The 22,351-nt window shown below is 44.9% G+C and overlaps 3 protein-coding genes across 3 annotated transcripts; 2 read left to right on the top strand and 1 right to left on the bottom strand.

The window, feature by feature from the left end:
• The first annotated feature begins 879 nt into the window (after nt 1-879).
• LOC134384883 (histone H3) lies at nt 880-8,926 on the top strand. Its single transcript, XM_063106675.1, has 2 exons — nt 880-891; nt 8,498-8,926. Exon 2 carries the CDS (start codon nt 8,516-8,518, stop codon nt 8,924-8,926), a length of 411 nt encoding a protein of 136 aa, XP_062962745.1. The 5' UTR covers nt 880-891; nt 8,498-8,515.
• On the bottom strand, nt 6,190-6,674 carry LOC134384880 (histone H2B type 2-E). Its single transcript, XM_063106673.1, has one exon. The coding sequence runs from the start codon at nt 6,650-6,652 to the stop codon at nt 6,272-6,274; it is 381 nt and encodes a 126-aa protein (XP_062962743.1). The 5' UTR covers nt 6,653-6,674; the 3' UTR covers nt 6,190-6,271.
• LOC134384879 (histone H2A type 2-A) lies at nt 6,997-7,519 on the top strand. The gene has a single exon (XM_063106672.1). The coding sequence runs from the start codon at nt 7,027-7,029 to the stop codon at nt 7,417-7,419; it is 393 nt and encodes a 130-aa protein (XP_062962742.1). The 5' UTR covers nt 6,997-7,026; the 3' UTR covers nt 7,420-7,519.
• Nucleotides 8,927-22,351: the final 13,425 nt, after the last annotated feature.

The raw sequence follows: 22,351 nt of genomic DNA on the forward strand, positions 1-22,351 counted from the left end.
CTGAGGGTGTTGTGCTCATTCATGTGCACAAGATTTAACTCTTTCAAAAGTGAGACAGCACGCGATGTGTGCTATCCAATGTAAATTACTCAGGAAAATGGAGAAAAAGAGGTGTTCAGCAGTGGTTTGTCTAAAGCAATTTGGTTGGGGCAGTGCTGTAAAATAACTGCATCCTCTTTTGAGCGCTGGAAACTTTAATGTAAAAAATAAACAGTCAGTCCTTGGAGGCCACGCCCTAGCACCTACAGCGAATTTTTCTCCCGTCCCTGGATACCTCGATTCTGTTGTTGAACCAATTTACTTTACACACCCCTCTCGTGAGGTATTCCTTTCGGGTACACTGAATCAATAGGTACTTGCTACTCGGATTAGACACCGTCAGAATAATAATACCATACAGGCTCCCGTTATGGATAGTAAACGTTTTTCCGCAGGTATTCATTCACCCACACAAATCTCCATAGTTGTAGTTTGGTATTTTACAATCCTCTGGATAAGGACGTTTGGCAGAAAGAGGACTTATAAGTGCTCAAGGGATTTTAAAACCCTGGGCCTGCTAATTATAAAATGTTCTCCAGGGACTTTACTCAGCAGCTCGTATTGTTAAAACTTAGCCTAAAAAAGATTTGTCCCTTATCTGGAACAATTCATTCTCTTGCTCTGCCAAAATAGGAGAGACACCAAAAATTAGACAATTTTAAAAAACGTCCTCTTAATTTTTTTTTTTTTTTTTTTTTTTTAAAGATGACCGACCTGTAAGAGGATCTCAACCCTTGGCTTGGTGTTGTCAGCACCACGCTCAGCCAGTGAGCCAACCGGCCATCCCTATATAGGATCCCAACCCCGTGGCCTTGGCGTTATCAGCACCGCAGTCTCCCGAGTGAGCCACGGGCCGGTCCTAAGGTCCTCTTAATTTTTGAGGCTGGATACCTTAAAAAGCAATGTTCCCTAAAACAGTTCAAAGGCCACCGGACCCTCCTGGGGGCCCGGGGACTGGAACCCCCACCCACATCCAGGCACACGACTAGCGCCAAGGAGCATGCCAAAAACATCACCTCCATGTGGGTGGCCCACCACAGCCACCACAGTAACCACGGCTGCCACGAAAGTGGCCAGACGTGACAACCACCACGCAGATGGCCCACCGGCCATTGGAGTGCGTTGACAACATGGAGAGTCACCAGCAGAGACCAAAGAAAAGAAGAGGATGTCTCTCTCCACAAAGCCCATTCCAGAGTGACAGAAGAAGCAGCTGCTCTATGATAATATTGGGGGACCTGAACACACCTCTCAGCATCGGACAGATCATCTAGTAGGCAACAAATCAACAGAATAACTATTACTCTTTCAGAGGGAGAGAAGAAATCTAGGATTATCAGTGGGGGGAAGGGGAGGGAGAGGGGGATAGGGAGAGATTGGACAAGGGGCATAAGGAATAAGTACAATTTGTAACAATAGACATACTAGTAATATTGATTTGCCCAACATAGAATCCCCAAAATATGTATAATCAATTATGACTCAATTAAAAAAAAAAACAGGCCACTGGACCCTGAATCTTCTGAGATACACACACAAACATATATACACACACATATATACTTAAATATGTATTATATATATATTGGAAATAGGGTCTTTGCAGATGTAAGTAGGTTTTATGGTACTTGAAGTAGGAGGAGGCAGAGATAGCACCAGCAATACTGTTAATTCCTGGGTATGTAAATCAAGCTTCCATCTCCCTCATTGGCGAATCTCCACATAAATAAGGTAGGCATGTGCTCATTCAATAGCTGTATAGGATTTGGCTTGTGGCGGCGTAACTCCAATCTCTGCCTTAGTCTTCTGTGTGTCTGTTTTTTTTTAATAAAAGTACCAGTCATATTGGATTAGGGCCTACCCTAATGACCTCATTTTACATTGATTACATCTGCAAAGACCCTATTTCCAAATAAGGCAAAATTCTAAGGCACTGGGGGTTAAACTTCAATATTATCTTTTTGGGGAACACAATTCAACCCATAATGGTAGTATTATATGGCCAAGGAGACTTTGCAGATATTCTGAGATCGAGAGATTATCCTGGATTACCCATGTGGGCCCCAAATGTAATCACCAGAGTCCCTAAAAGAGAAAGGCAAGAAGGTGAAGGAGGAGGAGGAATGCCATAGAAGCAGAGAGAGAGATTTGATGAGGGAGGAAGGGACCATAAACCAAGAAAATACCCCTCTAGAAGCTGGAGAAGGCACGAAAATGGATTTTCCCTTAGAGTTTCCGGAGGGAACACAGGTTTGATTTCTACTTAGTGAAACTGATTTGGTAATTCTGACCTCCAGAATGTAAAAGAATAAATGTATGGTGTTTTAAGCCTCCAAGGTTGTAGTAATGTGTTATAGCAACCATCGGAAACTCATTCGACAGCTGTATAGGATTTTTTTTTTGACAATTGGAGGAATTTGGATGTGGATTGTAATATGATTGCATCAGTAGTATTAAATTTGTTGGGCGTAATAATGGTATTGTTGTTATACAGAAAAATATCCTTATTTTTAAGAGAAACGTGCTACAGTGTTTAGGGAGAAGTGTCAACATATTGGCAAGTTATTTTCAAATGGTTCAGGGAGTATGCACACGCGTGTGCATGTGTGTGTGTGCATGCTTGTGTGCATAAAAAGAAAGATAAAGTAAATGCAGTAAAACAGCAATAATTAGTGAATCTAGGTGGAGGGTATGTGGTGAATCTTTGGACTATTTTTTTTTTTCAACTTTTCTGTAGTTTTGAGATTTTCTAAATAAACACCTGGGAATTTTAAAATAAATGGTAATCAAAGACATTAAAAATTATTAGTATAGAAATAGCTTTCACAAACAAGTCAGGCACAGAAAGAAAAATACCACATGTTCTCACTTATTGGTGGGAGCTAAGAATTAATATATAATTCACACACACACACACACACAAAAAAAAAAAAAAAAAAAAACGGGGGGGGGGAGAAGATATAACAACCACAATTACTTGAAGTTGATACGACAAGCAAACAGAAAGGACATTGTTGGGGGGGGAGGAGGGAGGGAGGTTTTGGTGATGGGCAACAATAATCAGCCACAATGTATATCGACATAATAAAATTAAAAAAAAAAAAAAAGAAATAGCTTTCACAGACATTAATGATTATTATATTTTTGCAATAAGAGACATTTATGTTAATTGATAGAATTTCAACATATGAAGCATATAAGGAGAATTTTCACTCCAAGTTACTTTTAAAAGGCTTACATATGTTTGAGAGTGATCATCCATATATTAAATAGCATTCTGGATGATATCCCATTAATAATACTTTGTTATAATCTTTAGAGGTAATGGTGACTTATTTGATTGCACTAACCCAGGGTAAACAAACACAAGGAATTTTTTGTATCATATATAAAAGTTGAATTTTTCCTTTTTAGTACACATCTCAATTTTAAGTTCCACTTCCATTCTACCACTGGTGAACACCAGATAGTTATAACATTATTCAACTATCTTATACTCCAAAAGCTTATCAAAATTGACACATTCTTCCAGGAAACAATGTGGCTGGGCACATATTCTCCAGTAGAAGACTAAGCCAAGAATCAGCTTCAAGAGCAGTCCTCTCAGGCAATCCTCAACACCATATTCTTCCACTAACCTATATAGGCATACATATGCAGTCGCTTCTCAGAAAATTTTTTTTCTTTTGGTTCTTTTTGCTTAGAGGTTTCTTAACATTGGCTAGAACAAGAGCCAAAAAGTCAATAAAGGAACTGACAAAAGACCCATAAGGATAAGCTGAGGACCCCTTGAACTCACTAATCCAGGGATGCCCCAAATGACATTGATTTAGATATTTGGTTACTCAGTTTGAGGCTGAACCTCCAGGTCAGGTAGGGACAGGAAGATGGAACAATAGAGAAACGACTGACTAGTTAACATCAGGCTATCTCTTTTGAGTAAGGAATAAGGCAAAGGGAACTTCCTTATATCTATTGAAGATTTAAACTAGCCTGTTTGGGGAATTGGCTGTCATCTTTCTCATGATTTCTCTGAGGATGAGACCATAACCTAAGTGATGTAGAACTTAGCAGGGGCAAGTCCATTTTGATTTTTAGTCTGGTGTTTTGCGGTCTCGTACAGGAACTTGGTCCAAAACAATGGCCTCCTATTTTTTATTTAACAAAATCCTAGTAAAACTATAAAGTCCTATGCTATATATGGAGTCCTGGATCAATAAAGGGTTAAATGAAGCTAGTTTTATATGTAGCATTATAAACAATTCTGGGAAAGGATGGGGAAAAAATGGGGTGGTGACTGAAAAGTGTAAACAGATTCTTTGCAAGGAATATGGCAACTCATAAACATATGAATCACCTGGTGTGTTCCACAGATTGTTCATCCATGCCTCTCACCCCCAGTGATTTGGATTCAGTGGAACTGTATGGGGCTTAAGGAATATATAATACATATTTAAGTATATATGTGTGTGTATATATGTTTGTGTGTGTATCTCAGAAGATTCAGGGTCCAGTGGCCTGTTTTTTTTTTTAATTGAGTCATAATTGATTATACATATTTTGGGGATTCTATGTTGGGCAAATCAATATTACTAGTATGTCTATTGTTACAAATTGTACTTATTCCTTATGCCCCTTGTCCAATCTCTCCCTATCCCCCTCTCCCTCCCCTTCCCCCCACTGATAATCCTAGATTTCTTCTCTCCCTCTGAAAGAGTAATAGTTATTCTGTTGATTTGTTGCCTACTAGATGATCTGTCCGATGCTGAGAGGTGTGTTCAGGTCCCCCAATATTATCATAGAGCAGCTGCTTCTTCTGTCACTCTGGAATGGGCTTTGTGGAGAGAGACATCCTCTTCTTTTCTTTGGTCTCTGCTGGTGACTCTCCATGTTGTCAACGCACTCCAATGGCCGGTGGGCCATCTGCGTGGTGGTTGTCACGTCTGGCCACTTTCGTGGCAGCCGTGGTTACTGTGGTGGCTGTGGTGGGCCACCCACATGGAGGTGATGTTTTTGGCATGCTCCTTGGCGCTAGTCGTGTGCCTGGATGTGGGTGGGGGTTCCAGTCCCCGGGCCCCCAGGAGGGTCCGGTGGCCTTTGAACTGTTTTAGGGAACATTGCTTTTTAAGGTATCCAGCCTCAAAAATTAAGAGGACCTTAGGACCGGCCCGTGGCTCACTCGGGAGACTGCGGTGCTGATAACGCCAAGGCCACGGGGTTGGGATCCTATATAGGGATGGCCGGTTGGCTCACTGGCTGAGCGTGGTGCTGACAACACCAAGCCAAGGGTTGAGATCCTCTTACAGGTCGGTCATCTTTAAAAAAAAAAAAAAAAAAAAAAAATTAAGAGGACGTTTTTTAAAATTGTCTAATTTTTGGTGTCTCTCCTATTTTGGCAGAGCAAGAGAATGAATTGTTCCAGATAAGGGACAAATCTTTTTTAGGCTAAGTTTTAACAATACGAGCTGCTGAGTAAAGTCCCTGGAGAACATTTTATAATTAGCAGGCCCAGGGTTTTAAAATCCCTTGAGCACTTATAAGTCCTCTTTCTGCCAAACGTCCTTATCCAGAGGATTGTAAAATACCAAACTACAACTATGGAGATTTGTGTGGGTGAATGAATACCTGCGGAAAAACGTTTACTATCCATAACGGGAGCCTGTATGGTATTATTATTCTGACGGTGTCTAATCCGAGTAGCAAGTACCTATTGATTCAGTGTACCCGAAAGGAATACCTCACGAGAGGGGTGTGTAAAGTAAATTGGTTCAACAACAGAATCGAGGTATCCAGGGACGGGAGAAAAATTCGCTGTAGGTGCTAGGGCGTGGCCTCCAAGGACTGACTGTTTATTTTTTACATTAAAGTTTCCAGCGCTCAAAAGAGGATGCAGTTATTTTACAGCACTGCCCCAACCAAATTGCTTTAGACAAACCACTGCTGAACACCTCTTTTTCTCCATTTTCCTGAGTAATTTACATTGGATAGCACACATCGCGTGCTGTCTCACTTTTGAAAGAGTTAAATCTTGTGCACATGAATGAGCACAACACCCTCAGAGAGCTCTCCTTCAAGCTACAGTACACAGCCCCATCCTGTGTTCATCTCCCGTCTTGCGAATAAGATGGATACTAACTAGGGAAATGGGTAGGCGAAGAGCACACAGCGTCTTTCACTGAGAAGGTGGGTGGCTCTGAAAAGAGCCTTTGGAGTCAGGCGGCCGGGCAGGGACTCACTTGGAGCTGGTGTACTTGGTGACCGCCTTGGTGCCCTCGGACACGGCGTGCTTGGCCAGCTCGCCGGGCAGCAGCAGGCGCACGGCAGTCTGGATCTCGCGGGAGGTGATGGTGGAGCGCTTGTTGTAATGGGCCAGGCGGGACGCTTCGCCGGCGATGCGCTCGAAGATGTCGTTGACGAACGAATTCATGATGCCCATGGCCTTGGACGAGATGCCGGTGTCGGGGTGGACCTGCTTGAGCACCTTGTACACGTAGATGGAGTAGCTCTCCTTGCGGCTGCGCTTGCGCTTCTTGCCGTCCTTCTTCTGGGCTTTAGTGACGGCCTTCTTGGAGCCCTTCTTGGGAGCCGGAGCGGATTTTGCCGGTTCAGGCATCGCGAAGAGTAGCGGCAGCGAAAGCTCAGAACGAACGAAGAGAAACAACCACGAACGCAAACACAGCAGTAGGACTGGGGCCGGCCGGAAACAACTGGATACTTATAGAGGCCGTACGCAAATGAAGGCTCTGGTTACGCTGCGTTCTGATTCGCGAGTTTTCAGCGATGCCGATGCGAGGGAGACGAGATTATGTAAATGAGTGGATTCTGGCTGAGCTACCCTATTGGTCACCAGGACAAAGCTATGCGTTAGCCAATCAAAGAGCTCCGTGGACAATCGCCGTTCTGCCTATAAAAGGGTGAAGCGGGGCCGTTTACCGCGACTTTCTCAGTCGCCGAGCAGAAGCTGGTTGTAGGGCCTTTTTCGCTGTCATGTCTGGCCGTGGCAAGCAAGGAGGCAAGGCCCGTGCCAAGGCCAAGTCGCGCTCGTCCCGCGCTGGTCTCCAGTTCCCAGTGGGCCGGGTGCACCGCTTGTTGCGCAAAGGCAACTACGCCGAGCGGGTGGGGGCCGGCGCGCCCGTGTACATGGCGGCTGTGCTCGAGTACCTGACCGCGGAGATCCTGGAGCTGGCGGGTAACGCGGCCCGGGACAACAAGAAGACGCGCATCATCCCTCGCCACCTCCAGTTGGCCATCCGCAACGACGAGGAGCTGAACAAGTTGCTGGGCAAAGTGACCATCGCCCAGGGCGGCGTCTTGCCTAACATTCAAGCCGTGCTGCTCCCTAAGAAGACGGAGAGTCACCACAAGGCAAAGGGCAAGTGAGGCTGACGTCTTAGAGGCTCATCCCAGGCCGCGTCTCGAGGGGACACCTGTGAAATCAAAGGCTCTTTTCAGAGCCACCCACTTTTTCACATTAAAAGAGTTGTTACAGTAACTCCAGTTCCCTGTTTTCCGGTAGCAAATGCCGATCCCGGAGGCGGAGTGGGGGGCGAGTACCCTTGTTTCTTCCCCACCCGTTCCTTGGCTTCTCGGGTTCTGAGCACTTTAGCTCTTACTCGCTAGGTGGAGGTGCCAAGCACCTTGGGCGCGCCACAGTCCACATGAGCGCTAACGCGGTAGGCTGTGCTCGTCGCGTTGTGCCAAGTCTCGGTGCCCAATGCGCTCCTCCCAACTTTCCGCAGCCGTTTGCCCGACACTCAAACGAGAGGGACGTATCACCACCACCACCACCACCACCCTCCCCCTCCCGGTAGCGGAGCGGGCGGTTCTCGGGAGCGTGGCTGAGCTGGGTCTTAACTGGGCTGGCTCTGCTCGTTTATTTTTTTAAATAAGTCAAAAGGCGCCTTCGCGGCGGCCATACGGGTTCCTCTTAGGCTTTCGGAGGCGGAATCTTGTGCCCCGGGGGCAGACAACTCTCCGAACCGAAAAGCACCGGACGGGCGGAAAACGATCGGCCAAGCAGCACCGGGGGGCGGCGGGGAGGACTCGGAGAAGGTGACAAGGCGTTGGGGCCTGGGGGACAGACAAGGTTGAGGTTCGATTCGGGGACTACACAGTGTAGGGAGGAAGAGGGTAGCGTGCTCTGAAGGAGTGAAGGGCTGAGGAGCAAACTGACGAAGCCGCGATCAAGAATGACTTTCACTCTGAAAGAATGAGGAAAAACAAGGAAGGAAAACCGTTGGCAGAATGGGTGGGAGGGAGGGAGGGAGGGAGGGAGGGAGGGAGTAGGGAGGGTTGTGCCCAAGCCAACCCGTGACGCTAGGACGGGTGACATCACAGCCAATGGACAGCCAGCGCGGGACTTTCAATTGTTGCTCCGCCCAGTCGGGAAAAGCCCGTGCCTATAAAGACCGCTGCGGCGGAGCGGGAGCGTTACTCTTCCTGTTGCCGTGCTCGCGAGCTCGTGCTTTGCTTGGCCATGGCCCGTACAAAGCAGACCGCCCGCAAATCGACCGGTGGCAAGGCCCCGAGGAAGCAGTTGGCCACTAAGGCGGCTCGCAAGAGCGCGCCGGCCACGGGCGGCGTGAAGAAACCGCACCGCTACCGGCCGGGCACTGTGGCCCTGCGGGAGATCCGGCGCTACCAAAAGTCCACCGAGCTGCTGATCCGCAAGCTGCCGTTCCAGCGGCTGGTGCGCGAGATCGCGCAGGACTTTAAGACGGACCTGCGCTTCCAGAGCTCGGCCGTGATGGCGCTGCAGGAGGCCAGCGAGGCCTACCTGGTGGGATTGTTCGAAGACACGAACCTGTGCGCCATCCATGCCAAGCGCGTTACCATTATGCCCAAGGACATCCAGCTAGCCCGCCGCATCCGCGGGGAGCGGGCTTAACTGCGCGGCCGCTTCGAGGTTCCATCACATCCAAAGGCTCTTTTCAGAGCCACCCACAGCAGCACTTGGAAGAGGCTGTACCGCTTATCTTTCGCGTTCTCGTGGCGCACGCTGCCACCTCCCGGGAGCGGGGAGGGAGTTGTTAGGCTCCCCACAGCGGGTGTAGCGCTAGGTGCCAGGTCTGGGCCCGTTTGCTGGGGCGCTGTTTCGAGCTTTGTAGAGTTTGGTCGGTCTGGTTACCTGGCCTGGCTAGGTTGCCGCTGCCTTCTTGGGCACGGCCAGGACACCGCAGCGTCCCGGTCGGGCTCTTCTGGGGCGTCTATTCGCACTCGGCCGCGGCTCGGCATTGCAAATTGTCGGGGGAGGGGCGCCGGAGTCGAGAAGGAGCCGAGGCCGGAAGCAACCGCTAGCGGACGCTCAGGTCTCGTGGTTGGGGGAACACCTGGGCTGGTCTTTTCCGGAGCGCAGAGCGGCAATGGCCTCAGCAGGCGCGGCCTCTTGGCTCTTGGGCTGCGGAGGGAAATCGTTACCTCGGCCTCTCCCGGCTTCTGCTCTTCGGCTGCCGGTCCGTTGTCTGTGAGGCCCGGGCTGCCCTTGCACGGAGGGACACCCCACCCCACTCTGCCCAACGCCACACTCCCCGCTTTCCCCAGCGCGCGGTAGGGGATGAGCATACGTTGACCTTAATTCTCCCACCGCCTGTGTCAATGCGCGCGCCTGAGGGATTTGGCTTGGGTTTATTACACCCTTGAAACGAAATCTTACCACTACTGCTTTGACTTCGTCCTCCCAAGCTTGTGCACACGTCATTTGCGAGTTGGACCGTTCCTCCCCTCCTCCACCTCTATATTTTCCTTTCAAATTCCTATGAAGCTCTGCCAGCGGCACAGGCAGCTTCGGGTAGGAAAAGACCCGGGCTTCAAAAGCCGCCAAAATGCAGGTCTGTCACTGGGAGCTCGGTCTAGGCGGTAGCGTTCCTTGCTCTTGTCTACAGCGCGGTACTCTTCTGGGAAGACGTCGTGAGAAGCAGAGGCATGAGCCCTCTGTAGCTATCTGAGAGTTATCCAGCGCAAGACTTTCTCAGTGCAAGTTGTTGGGCGGTAATGAACCAATAGAAGATAGAACGTGTGCCTCTCCTTTCTTTCCTTGCATCTGCATGCCCCCGGAGTCGTAAGGGCAGAGATTTGAGGCTGGGTCCGAGGGACTATTCCTGCACCAGGTGAGAGGAAATCTAAGGTGTCTTAGTCTCTTTTAAGACTGAGCCTGTTCAACTGGGGAGAATGGGGTAGGATCTTGCGGAGCCCATACTACGTAAGACAACTTTCTTGATCATTTATTTGCACCTGGAAAAGGCCAGCATTTGTTTTTTTGTCTCAGCATGGTTGATAGGTTATAGTATTTCAGGCTTGATGAGAATTCACAGAGGGGAGTAGAAACTGAATAGATGTACTTTCACAACTTGTTTAACCTTCAAAAGGGTATACAAAAAAAGGTAGAACAGTATGGACTTTGGCCACTCCCGACAAGAAGCCCACCAGTTTTCAGTCCCAGTCTCTCAGGGATTTTCAAAATAGACCCTGCTGTGGCTGAATTATGTACCACCACCATCACCCCCAAATTCATACCTTGAAGTCTTACCCCCAGGACCTCAGAAAATAACCGTATTTGGAGACAGGACCTTAAAAGAGATAATCACGTTAAAATGTGGTTATTAGGCTGTGCTCTAATTCACTAAGTCGGGTGTCTTATAAGAAAAGATTAGGACACAGACAACACAGACTTAGGTGACCATGTAAGAACACTGAGAAGCCAGCCCTCTGCAAGGCAAGAAGAGAGAGCTCAGAACAAACCAACCTGACAGACAGCATCTTGATCTTGAACTTCTAGCCTCCAAAATTGTGAGAAAATTAATTTCTGTTGTTTAAACCACCAGTCTGTGGTATTTTATTATGGTAGCCCTAGCAAACTAATCCAGGCCCCATGGTCTCTGTTCACAGCCTCATTCTCTGCTCAAATCCATATGGATGATGGGAGCCCTGAGATGTGTACTCTGTGAGTTATAAGCAGAAGTAGCACTGACTTAGAGTTGCGTGGGGACAGCACCTTTGCACCCAGCATCTCATCCATTAAAGTTTGCTTTCAAAGATCCAGCCTGGGGTATACACCCAGAAGAATGAAATCATGTCAAAGGGATACCTGTACTGCCACGTGTATTGCACCTCTATCTACGATAGCCAAGAGCTGGAACCAACCTAAATGTCCATCGTTGGATGACCAGATAGGGGAAATGTGGTATGTTTACACAATGGAATACTACTCTGCCATAAAAAAGAATGAAACACTGCCATTCACAGTAATATGGATGAACTTAGAGAAAATTATAAGTGAAATAAGCCAGACACAGAGAACTAATGCATGTCCTCACTTATAAGTGGGAGCTAAAAAAAATAGATACAACAATCACAATAATATGTTGAACTTTCAAAAGGAGAGAACAGAATTGAGGTTGCCAGAGGTGGGAGAGGGGGAAGGGAAGATGGGTAAGGGAGAAACGGGAAAGGGCCGTGAAAAATTATTGTATAACATTGAATATCCTAATTAAACTGATTTGAGCATCACATATTGCACACAAGTACTGATATTCAATGCTGTACCCAACAAATATGTACAATCAACTATGTTTCAATAAAAAATAATAATAAAAAGGCACAGCCTGAAGTTCTCAGAGGGTGAGTGACCTTCCAGTTTGTCAGAGCCATTAGTGGCTGAGCAGACTCCTGAGTGTATAGATTTCCATGCCAGGAAATCCCTCCAAGGATCATACTCCCTGAACTGAAACAGATTTAAAAGCAAGATGTCAACAAACTTAAAATCCCAAAGATACACAAGACTTCTTTCCATTGCCCTGAGATTTGATAACAGCCTGTACATGTCATGGCTAAGGCAGTTCAGGGGTCCCTAGTTTATTGGGAATGGCTATGTCCTGCCTTCATTCTTCTCATTTTTTTGCCCACCTCTGCCCTCTCTGCTATAGCAGTGGTGTGCTCACTCACCAGACTCAAAGATTGCAGGGTGCAGAAGGAGTGCCATGAAAGAAGGCACAGAGGGAGGAGCACTGGGTAGTCCAGGGCCTGTCTCTCTTGGCTGGTGTGGGACAGTGGAGACCCTCCCTGCTTGGTCTTTCCTGGTTTACTGTCAAAGGCAAGCCCCTTGAAGGCAGGGCCTTGTCTGCCCCGTTTTCTTTCTTCTAGGGCAGCTACACAACAGAGGTTCCTGGGCCTTGACCATGGAAGTGTTCCATGGGTTCTCCACTCTGCAGACTGAGCAACCCCCCTGCTCTCACAAAGGGCAAAGAAACAAGTAGTGCAAACAGGTGTATGCACACTCACTTTTTGAGGAAGTATGGCCTATCTGACCCAATCCCTGTCATCCAGCACAGGGTCTGGTCTTAGCAGGACATGGCTGCCTTATCTATGAGCAGGCATCTTGGGGATTTGCCCCACAGGGCCAGGGCATCAGAATCTGGTTCTCACCGTGAGCATGGTATGAGAGGACTATGAGTGCCTTCAGGGCTCCCCAAACTGCCACAGGTAGTTTAGTGACAGCTTTGACACCTTTTTGGTAATAGGACAAAGTTGGCATTCCTGCCACTATTCTGTGAAGGCCAAACTTCCTGAGCCTAATAGGAAACTTTTGGAATGTCTTTGTTGGTTTGAGAAAGTGAGGCAAAGTAGTACCCAAACTTTTTATGTCAACATCAAAATCTGATCATTTCAGGTACATGAAGATTTCAGATTAGTCTTAAAGTCAAGCGAAAAGCAATTCATATGGTCTTGAAAATTCTCATTGTGTCCAGCCTGATTCTAGGAAAAATCTGTCATGGAACTGTTATTGTTAGTTGGTTTTTTTGTTGTTGTTTGGGGTTTTTTTGTTTTGTTTTGTTTTGTTTTTTGTCTTTTTGTGACCGGCCGTACTGCGCTCAGCCAGTGAGCGCACCGGCCATCCTTATATGGGATCCGAACCCGCAGTGGGAGCACTGCTGTGCTCCCAGCGCCGCACTCTCCCAAGTGCACCACAGGGTCGGCCCGTTGTTTGGTATTGTTAATTGGATTTTGGATCCTTTGATCAGAGCCAATCATGGTCTCAACTAAGGCAGTGGGAATAGACAAAGGTGAAGTGACAGATGTGAAGAAATTGTACAAAGTAGATTTAATAAGATTTTGTGATTTAGGCATTTGGAGAATATGAGAAAGGAAGGAGTTTCTGGTCTGAGGAGATAGGAGATGATGATAAATTTCATTAAGGTGAAGAATGAAGAGAGAAATTTCTTTTGAAACCAAGAAGATGCATAAAGGCCCTCCCAGCATTGAAATTGACATTCCTGTTACCTATCTAAGAGAACACATCCACCAGGAGTTGGGAATATTAATCCATTCGGTAAAGGGGTTCAACTGGAGATATTTGTGGGGAAGCCCTCACCAGATAGATAAGGGTAAAATAAGGCAGGGAAGTAGATGAGATCTACCCAGAGAGCAGGGAGAGGAGAAGAGGACTGAGGCAGGCACCCTAGGCAAGCAGGAACATTGATGGGAGTTGGTAGATTAGAATGCCAAGAGACGGAAGGATAGCTGAAGAGGGATGAGGACCACCAGGAGAAAGTATGTCCCAAGGAGGCCAAGGTGGTATCAGCAGGGTCATATGATACACTGTAGTTCAGAAATAATAACTTAACGTTCATTAAGCTCAGTGACTGCTTACTATGCCTTCTATTTCACATCTCTTCTTTTCTCTCTCTCTTTTTTTTTTAAAGATGACCGTAAGGAGGATCTTAACCCTTGACTTAGTGTTGTCAGCACCACGCTCTCCCAAGCGAGCCAACCGGCCATCCCTATACAAGGATCTGAATGGTGGCCTTGGCATTATCAGCACCACACTCTCCCAAGTGAGCCATGGGCTGGCCCTTCACATCTCTTCTAATCACCACGACAACCGTACAAGGCAGGTAGATGTTTTATCATCCTCATTTTCTAGACTAGGAGACTTTGAGTATTTTGCCCAAGTTCCCGTAATTATTAAGTGCCAGGGCCAGGGATTCTGTCTGGGACTCCAAAGTTCATGTGCTTAAGCAGAAAACACCAAGTGGAGAAGCTCAGAAAGTAAGTGACAGGAGGTACATGATGCCCAAGGTTGAGGGCCTCACTGCTTCCAGTGACTCTTCTCTACCTGCTTACCCACTCCCCGCCTGACTCCACTATCACCAAGCAGAGAAAACCCTCTACTCTATGCTAGAGTCGAGCTTATCATTCCTATGCTTTAAAATCTTTCCATGCTCTCCACCCCATTACCTTCAGAATAAAATCCACATCCACATGTTGTAGTCAGTACAGAGACACATGAACTAAGTGCAAGGCCACAGGCTTAAGTTAGAGGTTTAACTTTGCTTCTTACTACCTGCATTACTTTGGCAGATGCTTGATCTCACTAGGCCTCAGTTTCTCATCTGCAAAGTGGAGATAACAGTACCTGTCCGATGGTATTATTTGGAGACATTTAAAGAAATAATTCCCATAAAGTGGCAAGTATAGTGTCTGATCCAAAATAAACAATAGAAAAAAATATTATTAGTTATTCAGAAAAATTAAAATTATAAAGATAAACCTCCTTACAATCCCTAAATTGTAAACCTCCCCTGGCTTTTGATTAGATGTTCACTAGCTATTCCCCTAACTGCATAAGTTTGTTCTGGCCCTGCCCAATGTCTGCAGTTCCCAACTATGTCCATGCCTTGGCAAAACTCTTTTTTCTGTCCAAATATCTTCCCCTCCTTCATAGGCATACTGTTGTCTTCAGGATTCAGCCCTTATAGCTTTCCTTGTGTGCCTCACTGCCACCACCACCCCCATCACTGATTCTCTGGTTCTAACAAGTGTACCCTCTCCTCTGTTTTAGCAGTTCCTCCAGGATTAATTTATCCTTCCAGTTCCACACTAGATTCTGAGTTCACGCCTGATGAAGGACTTAATTCCACTGGCCTCTGAATTCTTACTCAAAAAGCAGAGTACCCGGGCCCCTTCTGGCTCACAGGGAACTCTCAGGAATTTGCAGACCAGGAGCAAGTCAAGCCTGGACTCTGGAAGGAATTTCCTCCAGGTTTTGGCCTCAAAAAAGGGGAGCAGGTAGCTGCCCTGGGCTGTCCCCCTTGCCCACAGATGGCTAAAGCCCACCATTAGTCTGCTTCTGGTGACCTTAGCTGAGAGCAGAGTTCCCCACTAGCAACCCCCTCAATAGGATCAGTGCTTGAAGGGAGATGCTTTAGGGAGGGATGCACATTTGTGGTAGACTGAATAATAATCCCACAAAGATATGCACATCCCAATCCCTGGAGTTTGTGAACATGTTACCTTTTACAGCAAAGGGACTTGCAGATGTGAATCAATTAAGGACCTTGAGATGGAGAGCTTATCCTGGATTATTAGGATGGGCCCTAAATGTAATCACAGAGGCCTTATTAGAGGGAGACAAAAGGGTCAATGAGAGAGAAGGTGACGTGATGACAGAAGCAGAGATTGATGTGGCCAGGAGCCCAAAAAAGCCAGCAGTTTCTAGAAGCCAGAAGAGTCAAGGAACAGATTATCCCTCTGGAGCCTCCAGAATGAACCAGTCCTTCTGATATTTGTTTTAGCCCCTTAAGACTCATTTTGGCCTTCTGACCTCCAGAACTATAAAAGAATAAATCTGTATTGTTTTAAACCACTAATTTTGAGGTAACTTATTAAAGCAGCAGTAGGAAACTAATATACCTTTCTTTCACTCTGAAAAGACACTAGGTTCTTTTTATTTGCAGAGGAGGAGATTTGGGTGTGGTCAGGAGCAAAGGGTAAAGTGTACTTGGAGGGAAGAAAGAAAAGAAGGAAGGAAGGTGGCAGCAGAGGAGAAAAGGGGGACAGGAGACTCAGGGCCCCACAATGAACCTTTCCTTGCTGCAGGCTAGCTCCTCCATGGCCCTGACCAGCCTTCTTCACCTGCTCAGCCCAGAGTTTCTAGAGGCATCACCTATCTTTGCAAGTGTCACTAAGCTGTCCCAGACAATTGTTGGGGGGCCAGTCAGGGACCTCTGTGGGGCTCTCTGAGGCCATCCAGGCCAGGAAAGCCACAGGCTGGCCTCACTGTAGGCTTAGAGCAGCAGCAGCAAGCTCTTCTTGCTCTTGAAGGAAGCTCACACCCAGATTTCTGCTAGAATGCTGTATTAGTTCCTAGGGCTGCCATACAAATTCTCACAAATTTGGTGGCTTAAAAAAAAATAAATTTAATCTTTCACAGTTCTGGAGACCAGGTACCATGTGCCCTCCAAAGGCTCTAGGGGATAACCCTTTCTTGCCTTTCAGCTTCTAGTGACTCCTGATGTTCTTTGGCTTGTAGAAGATTTAACTCCAATTTCTGCCTCCATCTCCCCATGGACTTCTCTGTGTCTCCAAATATCCCTCTCCTTTGTCCAATAAAAACACCAGTCATAGTGTAATGGATTGAATTATATCCCCCCCAAACTCCCTGAAGCTTGAATTGTGTCCACCAAGTTTTATGTATTAGAAACTTAGCCCCCACTGTGACTGTTAAGAGGGTGGGAAATCCTATCATGGTAATTGGAAGGTGGAGCCTTGAAGAGGTAATTGGATTGTAGGACCGTGCAGTAGTGAATGGATTAAAAATGGTGGTCAGGGGCGTGGTTCTGAGGACTTTAAAAGAAGAGGAGAGTCTGTCTGTCTCTCTGCTCTCTCAGCTTCCACTAATTGAAATGTGAGACCCCTTGGTAACTGTCACCACCACCAGATGGACTTTGGATTTCCTGGCCCCAGAAACTGTAAGCAATAAATTTCATTTTCTTTATAAATTAACCAGTTCCAAGTGTTTTGTTATAAGCAACACAAGCAGACTAATACACAAAGAATTTAAGTTCCACCCTAAATCCTGGATGACTTCATCTCAAGCTCTTTAACTAATTACATCGGCAAAGACCCTATTTCCAAGTGAATTCACATTCTAAGATTCCAGGTAGCCATGAATTTCAACCCACTACAGATCCTGAGCCCTGAGCCTCTTGGGAGGGCCATCTAGAAGTAGGCCTAGACTTCCCTGGTCTTCCCTATTTAGGCACCCATGCACTCTCCACCTCCAAAAGGCTTTTCTTTCAGTCACTTACACCTGAGCATAAAACTAAGCATGACAGCTTTGCATTTTTACTAATCTTGCCTGTGTCCATGAACGTGGGGGTTAGGGGACAGGCTATGACTCCACTTGAGAAATAGTTTCAAGGGCAGAACAGGGAGATGTTGGTGGTCCTTGGTCAGTTGCCTCCTGTAATTATGAAAAGACCTGAACAGTCTGGGCAGCTAGCAGACTGTTGCCTATATTCACTTATCAGGGAAAAGCTTGAAGAAAAAAGATATGGGGCTAGAATAGGGGCTCAGTGTCTCAGTTTTAATATCTGTAAAATAGTAACAATAAATGTACACACCTCCTAGGATTACTGTAGGGATAAAATGAGATAAAGTCCATACAATGTACTTAGAGCAGAGTCTCAGCATGGCAATAAATTAATAATTATTAGCAATTTTATTAATATTACGGGAAGCATTAATTGATACAGATCCCAGGTCTTTCCCTTGGGAATATTACAATTATGTTGTAAAAATACAAGCACATGGAAAACAATAGGTATATTATCTACTCCACAGATGATTAGCATCTAGAGATTATTCTAGACTGTGTGGCCCAGGCAGTAATAATTGGGTTCCTGGGTGCCTAATGACTCACAAAAGCCTTTCATCCACATCTTCTCATTTGAGTCCACAACAACTCTGGAAAGGAGAAAGGGCTTTCCCCCACTGTTTTACAGGTAAGAAAATTTCTTTTTTTTTTTTTTTTTTTTTTTAAAAGATGACCGGTAAGGGGATCTTAACCCTTGACTTGGTGTTGTGAGCACCACGCTCAGCCAGTGAGCGAACCGGCCATCCGTATATGGGATCCGAACCCGGGGCCTTGGTGTTATCAGCACCGCACTCTCCCGAGTGAGCCACGGGCCGGCCCAACAGGTAAGAAAATTTCTGTTGAAGATAAAGCACCTAGGAATGTGGGTCACCCAAATAAAAAGTGGCCAAGGTGGAATTTGAGCTAGGTTTTGTGTTTAATGTTTCTTTTGTGTAAGATTCAATGCTGCAGGGGAAAGTGATGCATGCAATAGATGCAAATAATATCAATATAGGTACAGTAGAGCAGACTTGTCCTGACCTCAACCCACATTTCACATTGACAGAAAAATATAAATTGCAACAGATTTCACAAAATGATATTATTTGTGATACACTCTAATATTTTTTCTTCTTTCAGAAGGACAGAATGAAAGAAAAAGGTGATCTCTGTCAAGTAAATTAATTTTATAACCACTGGGGGTTACAACCTATAGTTGAAAAACACTGGCTAGAGAAAACTACAAAGAAAAAAGTAAAAATCATCTTACTGATTTTAAAAGGCTTACTGTTTCTCTGAACATGTCTTCTGAATTTCTCTGTGCACGCACACACAGCCTGATATCTGTCTTTGTGCGGAGGCAGCCAGAAGGTATCCTGTGATAGATGGTGAAGAGAAATTCAGTTTGACCTCTGTGGGAATGAGAGAGAAAGGTCAATGTCAGCTAAGCAAATAAGGGAACACTTACTGTAGAGAGTGATATTTGAGCTGGGTTCTAAAGAATATTAAGGATTTGTGACATGTTTAGATTAGGGGCTAGGAGAGGGTAGTGTAATCCAGGCAGAGGGGACAGCAAAAACAAAGAAAAGACAGAAGAATTTTAGCTTTTAGCAACAGGGGCCAGTTTAAGGCACCCCAGATGCCAAACAGGGAAGGGAGTGTCTTTTATTCTATTAACAATGTTGGAGCAAAGGGTATGAGCAGGCAGTATACAAGACAGCAAATCCAAAAACTATCAAGCTCATGTAAAGATGCCTGAACTCATCAATAACCACAGAAATGAAAATGAAAGCAATGATGAGATGTCACTTTACACCAAATAGTCTGGCAAAATTTACAAGTTGGATGACCCAAGAATTGGCCAAATGAGTTCACGTTCTGAGATTCCAGGTAGACACAAGCTCAAACGAGTATGCAGTCTTGGTGTTGGAAGGTTGGGACAGCCATCCTGGAAGGGAGCCTGACATTCCTCGGTTCGATTAAGAATAAATAAACCCTAGAAACCAGCAGTTCTGCTCGTGGGTTTTTATCCAAAAGAGATGTTTACATACGTCCACAAGGGAACATGTACAACGCTGATCACTGAAGCATTTCTTGTAGTGACAGACAATTGGCATAAACCTGGATCCATCAATGAGAGCGTGAGGAGATAAAATGTGGTGTTTGTGCATCATGAAATATAACGCAGCACTTAGAATCAGCAGATTGAATGTTTGCATCACAACACAGACGGCAGAGAGAGATGCAGATTGAGTTCTATGGGAATTGAAAAGGAAAAGTCACTTTTGAAAATATAGGTTGGGGGAAGAGTAAGAAATAGAATAGGATATAAAACACAATACTATTGGCATGAACTCTGAGAAAGCAGAAACGAACTAGGATGAAGAAAGTAAAAATCTGTTCTGCCATCTGTTAGGCTTGGCTAACAGAGGTAAAGCAAGACAAAGAATTCACAGGAAACTTTCTTTCCCCCAAAGGCATGCTGCCACTATAAAGGGTCGTAACTTCCTTCTTTGAGTGACCACTCTTTTCCTATTGACTCACAAACTTTGTTCTGTTCTCTAAGAATCATAGGCTGTCAGAACTTGACACAGAGAAGCAGCCTCAATTTTCAACCCCAAGGGCAAAACTTCAAATAAGGGGTTTCTGAACACAACAATTCCACCTTTATCTTTACTTTATTGTTTCCAAGAAAACAGGACCCTGAATCCACATCAAAGTCTAGTCCTGAGATCTACGCTTTCAAACAGCCCTGCTGTGCTTTGAACCTATCAAAACTCTATTCTCCACCCTTCCCCCAAAACCTATGATAGAGAACCCTAACTCTGTTTAACTTTGTTGGGTAAGACCCCCCCAACAGTTTCTCTGTTGTGTATTCTCCCTCATGGTAACAATAAATGAAGTTCATTAGAACAATAAATGAAGCTTCATTAGAACAAGTGGTGGTCTTAGGCTAATTAGGATAGGATGATTTTTTTCTTAGAATTGATGTAATTTATTTCAGCATTCCTACATTGTCAGTTATTTCTAATCTTTTTATTTTATTTTTTATTTATTTATTTATTTATTATTTTTTTTTTTTTTTTTTTTGGTCTTTTTCGTGACCGGTACTCAGCCAGTGAGTGCACCGGCCACGCCTATATAGGATCCGAACCCGCGGCAGGAGCATCGCTGCGCTCCCAGCGCCGCACTCTCCTCTCCCGAGTGCGCCACGGGGTCGGCCCTATTTCTAATCTTTTTAACTACTATAAATGCTACATAAAAATCTTGCTTCTTTGACATTAGTAATATAGTGACCAAAAGGAGACTCTAGATTTGAATCCTGATTTTGTCACTTACTGACTGTGACTTTGAGCAAGCTACTTAACCTCTCTGTGATTCCATCTCCCAATCCGTAAATGAAAATAATGATACTATCTACCTTATAGGGTAATTGCGAGGATAAAAAGAGTTAATGCATGTAAAGTGTTTAAAACATTGTTGGCACCTAGAAAGTATGTCAGCATTAGAAAAAATATACATTCCATTCTCGTTTACTTTTGCATCTATTTAGTTAATAGTAAAATAAGTTCTGCAGCTTTTTAAAATTTTTTTATTTTGAAATAATAATAGACTCACAGGAAGGTGTAAAAATAATACTGAATCCCATGTACCCTTCACTCAGCTTTCCCCAGTGGTAATATCTTATATAGCTGCAGTACAATATCAAAACCATGAAATTGACACTGGTGCATTGTTGTTAACTTACCTACAGATCCTAATTCTTTCTTCCCATTTTTTTTTAACTTTTATTCATTTTTTTGTATGTATGTGTATGTTCGCATGTATGGATTGATCTGTACAATTTTGTTCCATGTGTAGATTCATGTAACCGCAGCCATAATCCAGATGCAGAATTGTTCCATTATCTCCAAAGAACTCTCTGGTGTATTCTCAACCACCTCCCACCCCTCCCCATCCTCGGGTAACCACCAATCTATTCATCTCCTTATTTTGTCATTTCAAGAATATCACATTATTTTTTAATTTTAAATTTAAGTAAGGATAATTTTTTAATGCATAAAAAACAATATACTTTTGGCAAGAACAAATAGAAGCAAAATTAGAATAATTGTCTGAAAGGGAGTAAGGAATAAGTATAAAATGGAATAATAATAAATAAGAACAAGGGAGAAATGTCAGGAGACACAGTTCAGCAAAGATTTTAAGCATGCAGGCAGCATGATATGAGCTGTGTATAAAGAAGGTTAGTCTGGGGTAGACAGTACAAAATTAATCAGAAGGGAGCTGCACCCAAGGCAGGAGGCCAAGTCACAGGCCTCTGGGACAATGAGGGTACTAAGGATGAGAACAAGGGAACCAGACACAGGAATGGACAGGACTTTATTACACATAAAGATTGCCTGAACCTAAATGGGAGAAAGGGCAGAAGGGCATTGTTGAGGCAAAAAGCAATCAAAGGTGACTCTGGACCTTCCTGCCAGAGTGAGTGGGAGAATGATGCCACCTTCACCAGAATAAGCAGCCGGGGAGGAGAAGCTGCTGAAGCATTCACTTTAGGTCACACTGGGTCAGAGCTGTCAACTAGCAATGACAAGTGGCCATGTCCTTCAGGCAGCTGGGAGTGTGGATGTGGAGGCAGATCTAGAGAACCAACTGGCTTCACTCATCTGCTCAGAGAAGCTAGAGGAAGCCCTGAGAGTCTTTGGGAAGAGCTTTTGAAGAGATGGCTCCAAGTCCAAGTCTCTGAGGAACATCTACATCACTTAGGGATCTGATGAGGACAGGAAGTTAGAGAAGGATTTTATCCTGAAACCAGAGGGAGAACATAATGAGGAAACTGAACCAGTTAATTTGTCATTCTTTCCCAACACTAATATTCTATGGTTCTATAAATACTATGTCAAATATATTAATAGATCCTCAGATTATTTTGATTTGCAAATTTTAGAAAAATGTTGTAGTAAAACTCAAGAGCCAGGTTATTTAAACTGCATAAACATAAGTTTCTTCCTTTATAAAATGAAGATAAAATTTACCTTTTTGTGGTTTTTCTGAAACAACATGATGTACTGGAAGGAAAATTGCAAGTTATTTGATATGTCTGAACCTCAGTTTCCTCCACTATAACATAAGAACCATAACATTTACCTTTCAGGGGTTCTGAGGATTTGAAATGGT

This window comes from Cynocephalus volans, chromosome 8 (assembly GCF_027409185.1).
Source record: "Cynocephalus volans isolate mCynVol1 chromosome 8, mCynVol1.pri, whole genome shotgun sequence".
Taxonomy (NCBI): domain Eukaryota; kingdom Metazoa; phylum Chordata; class Mammalia; order Dermoptera; family Cynocephalidae; genus Cynocephalus; species Cynocephalus volans.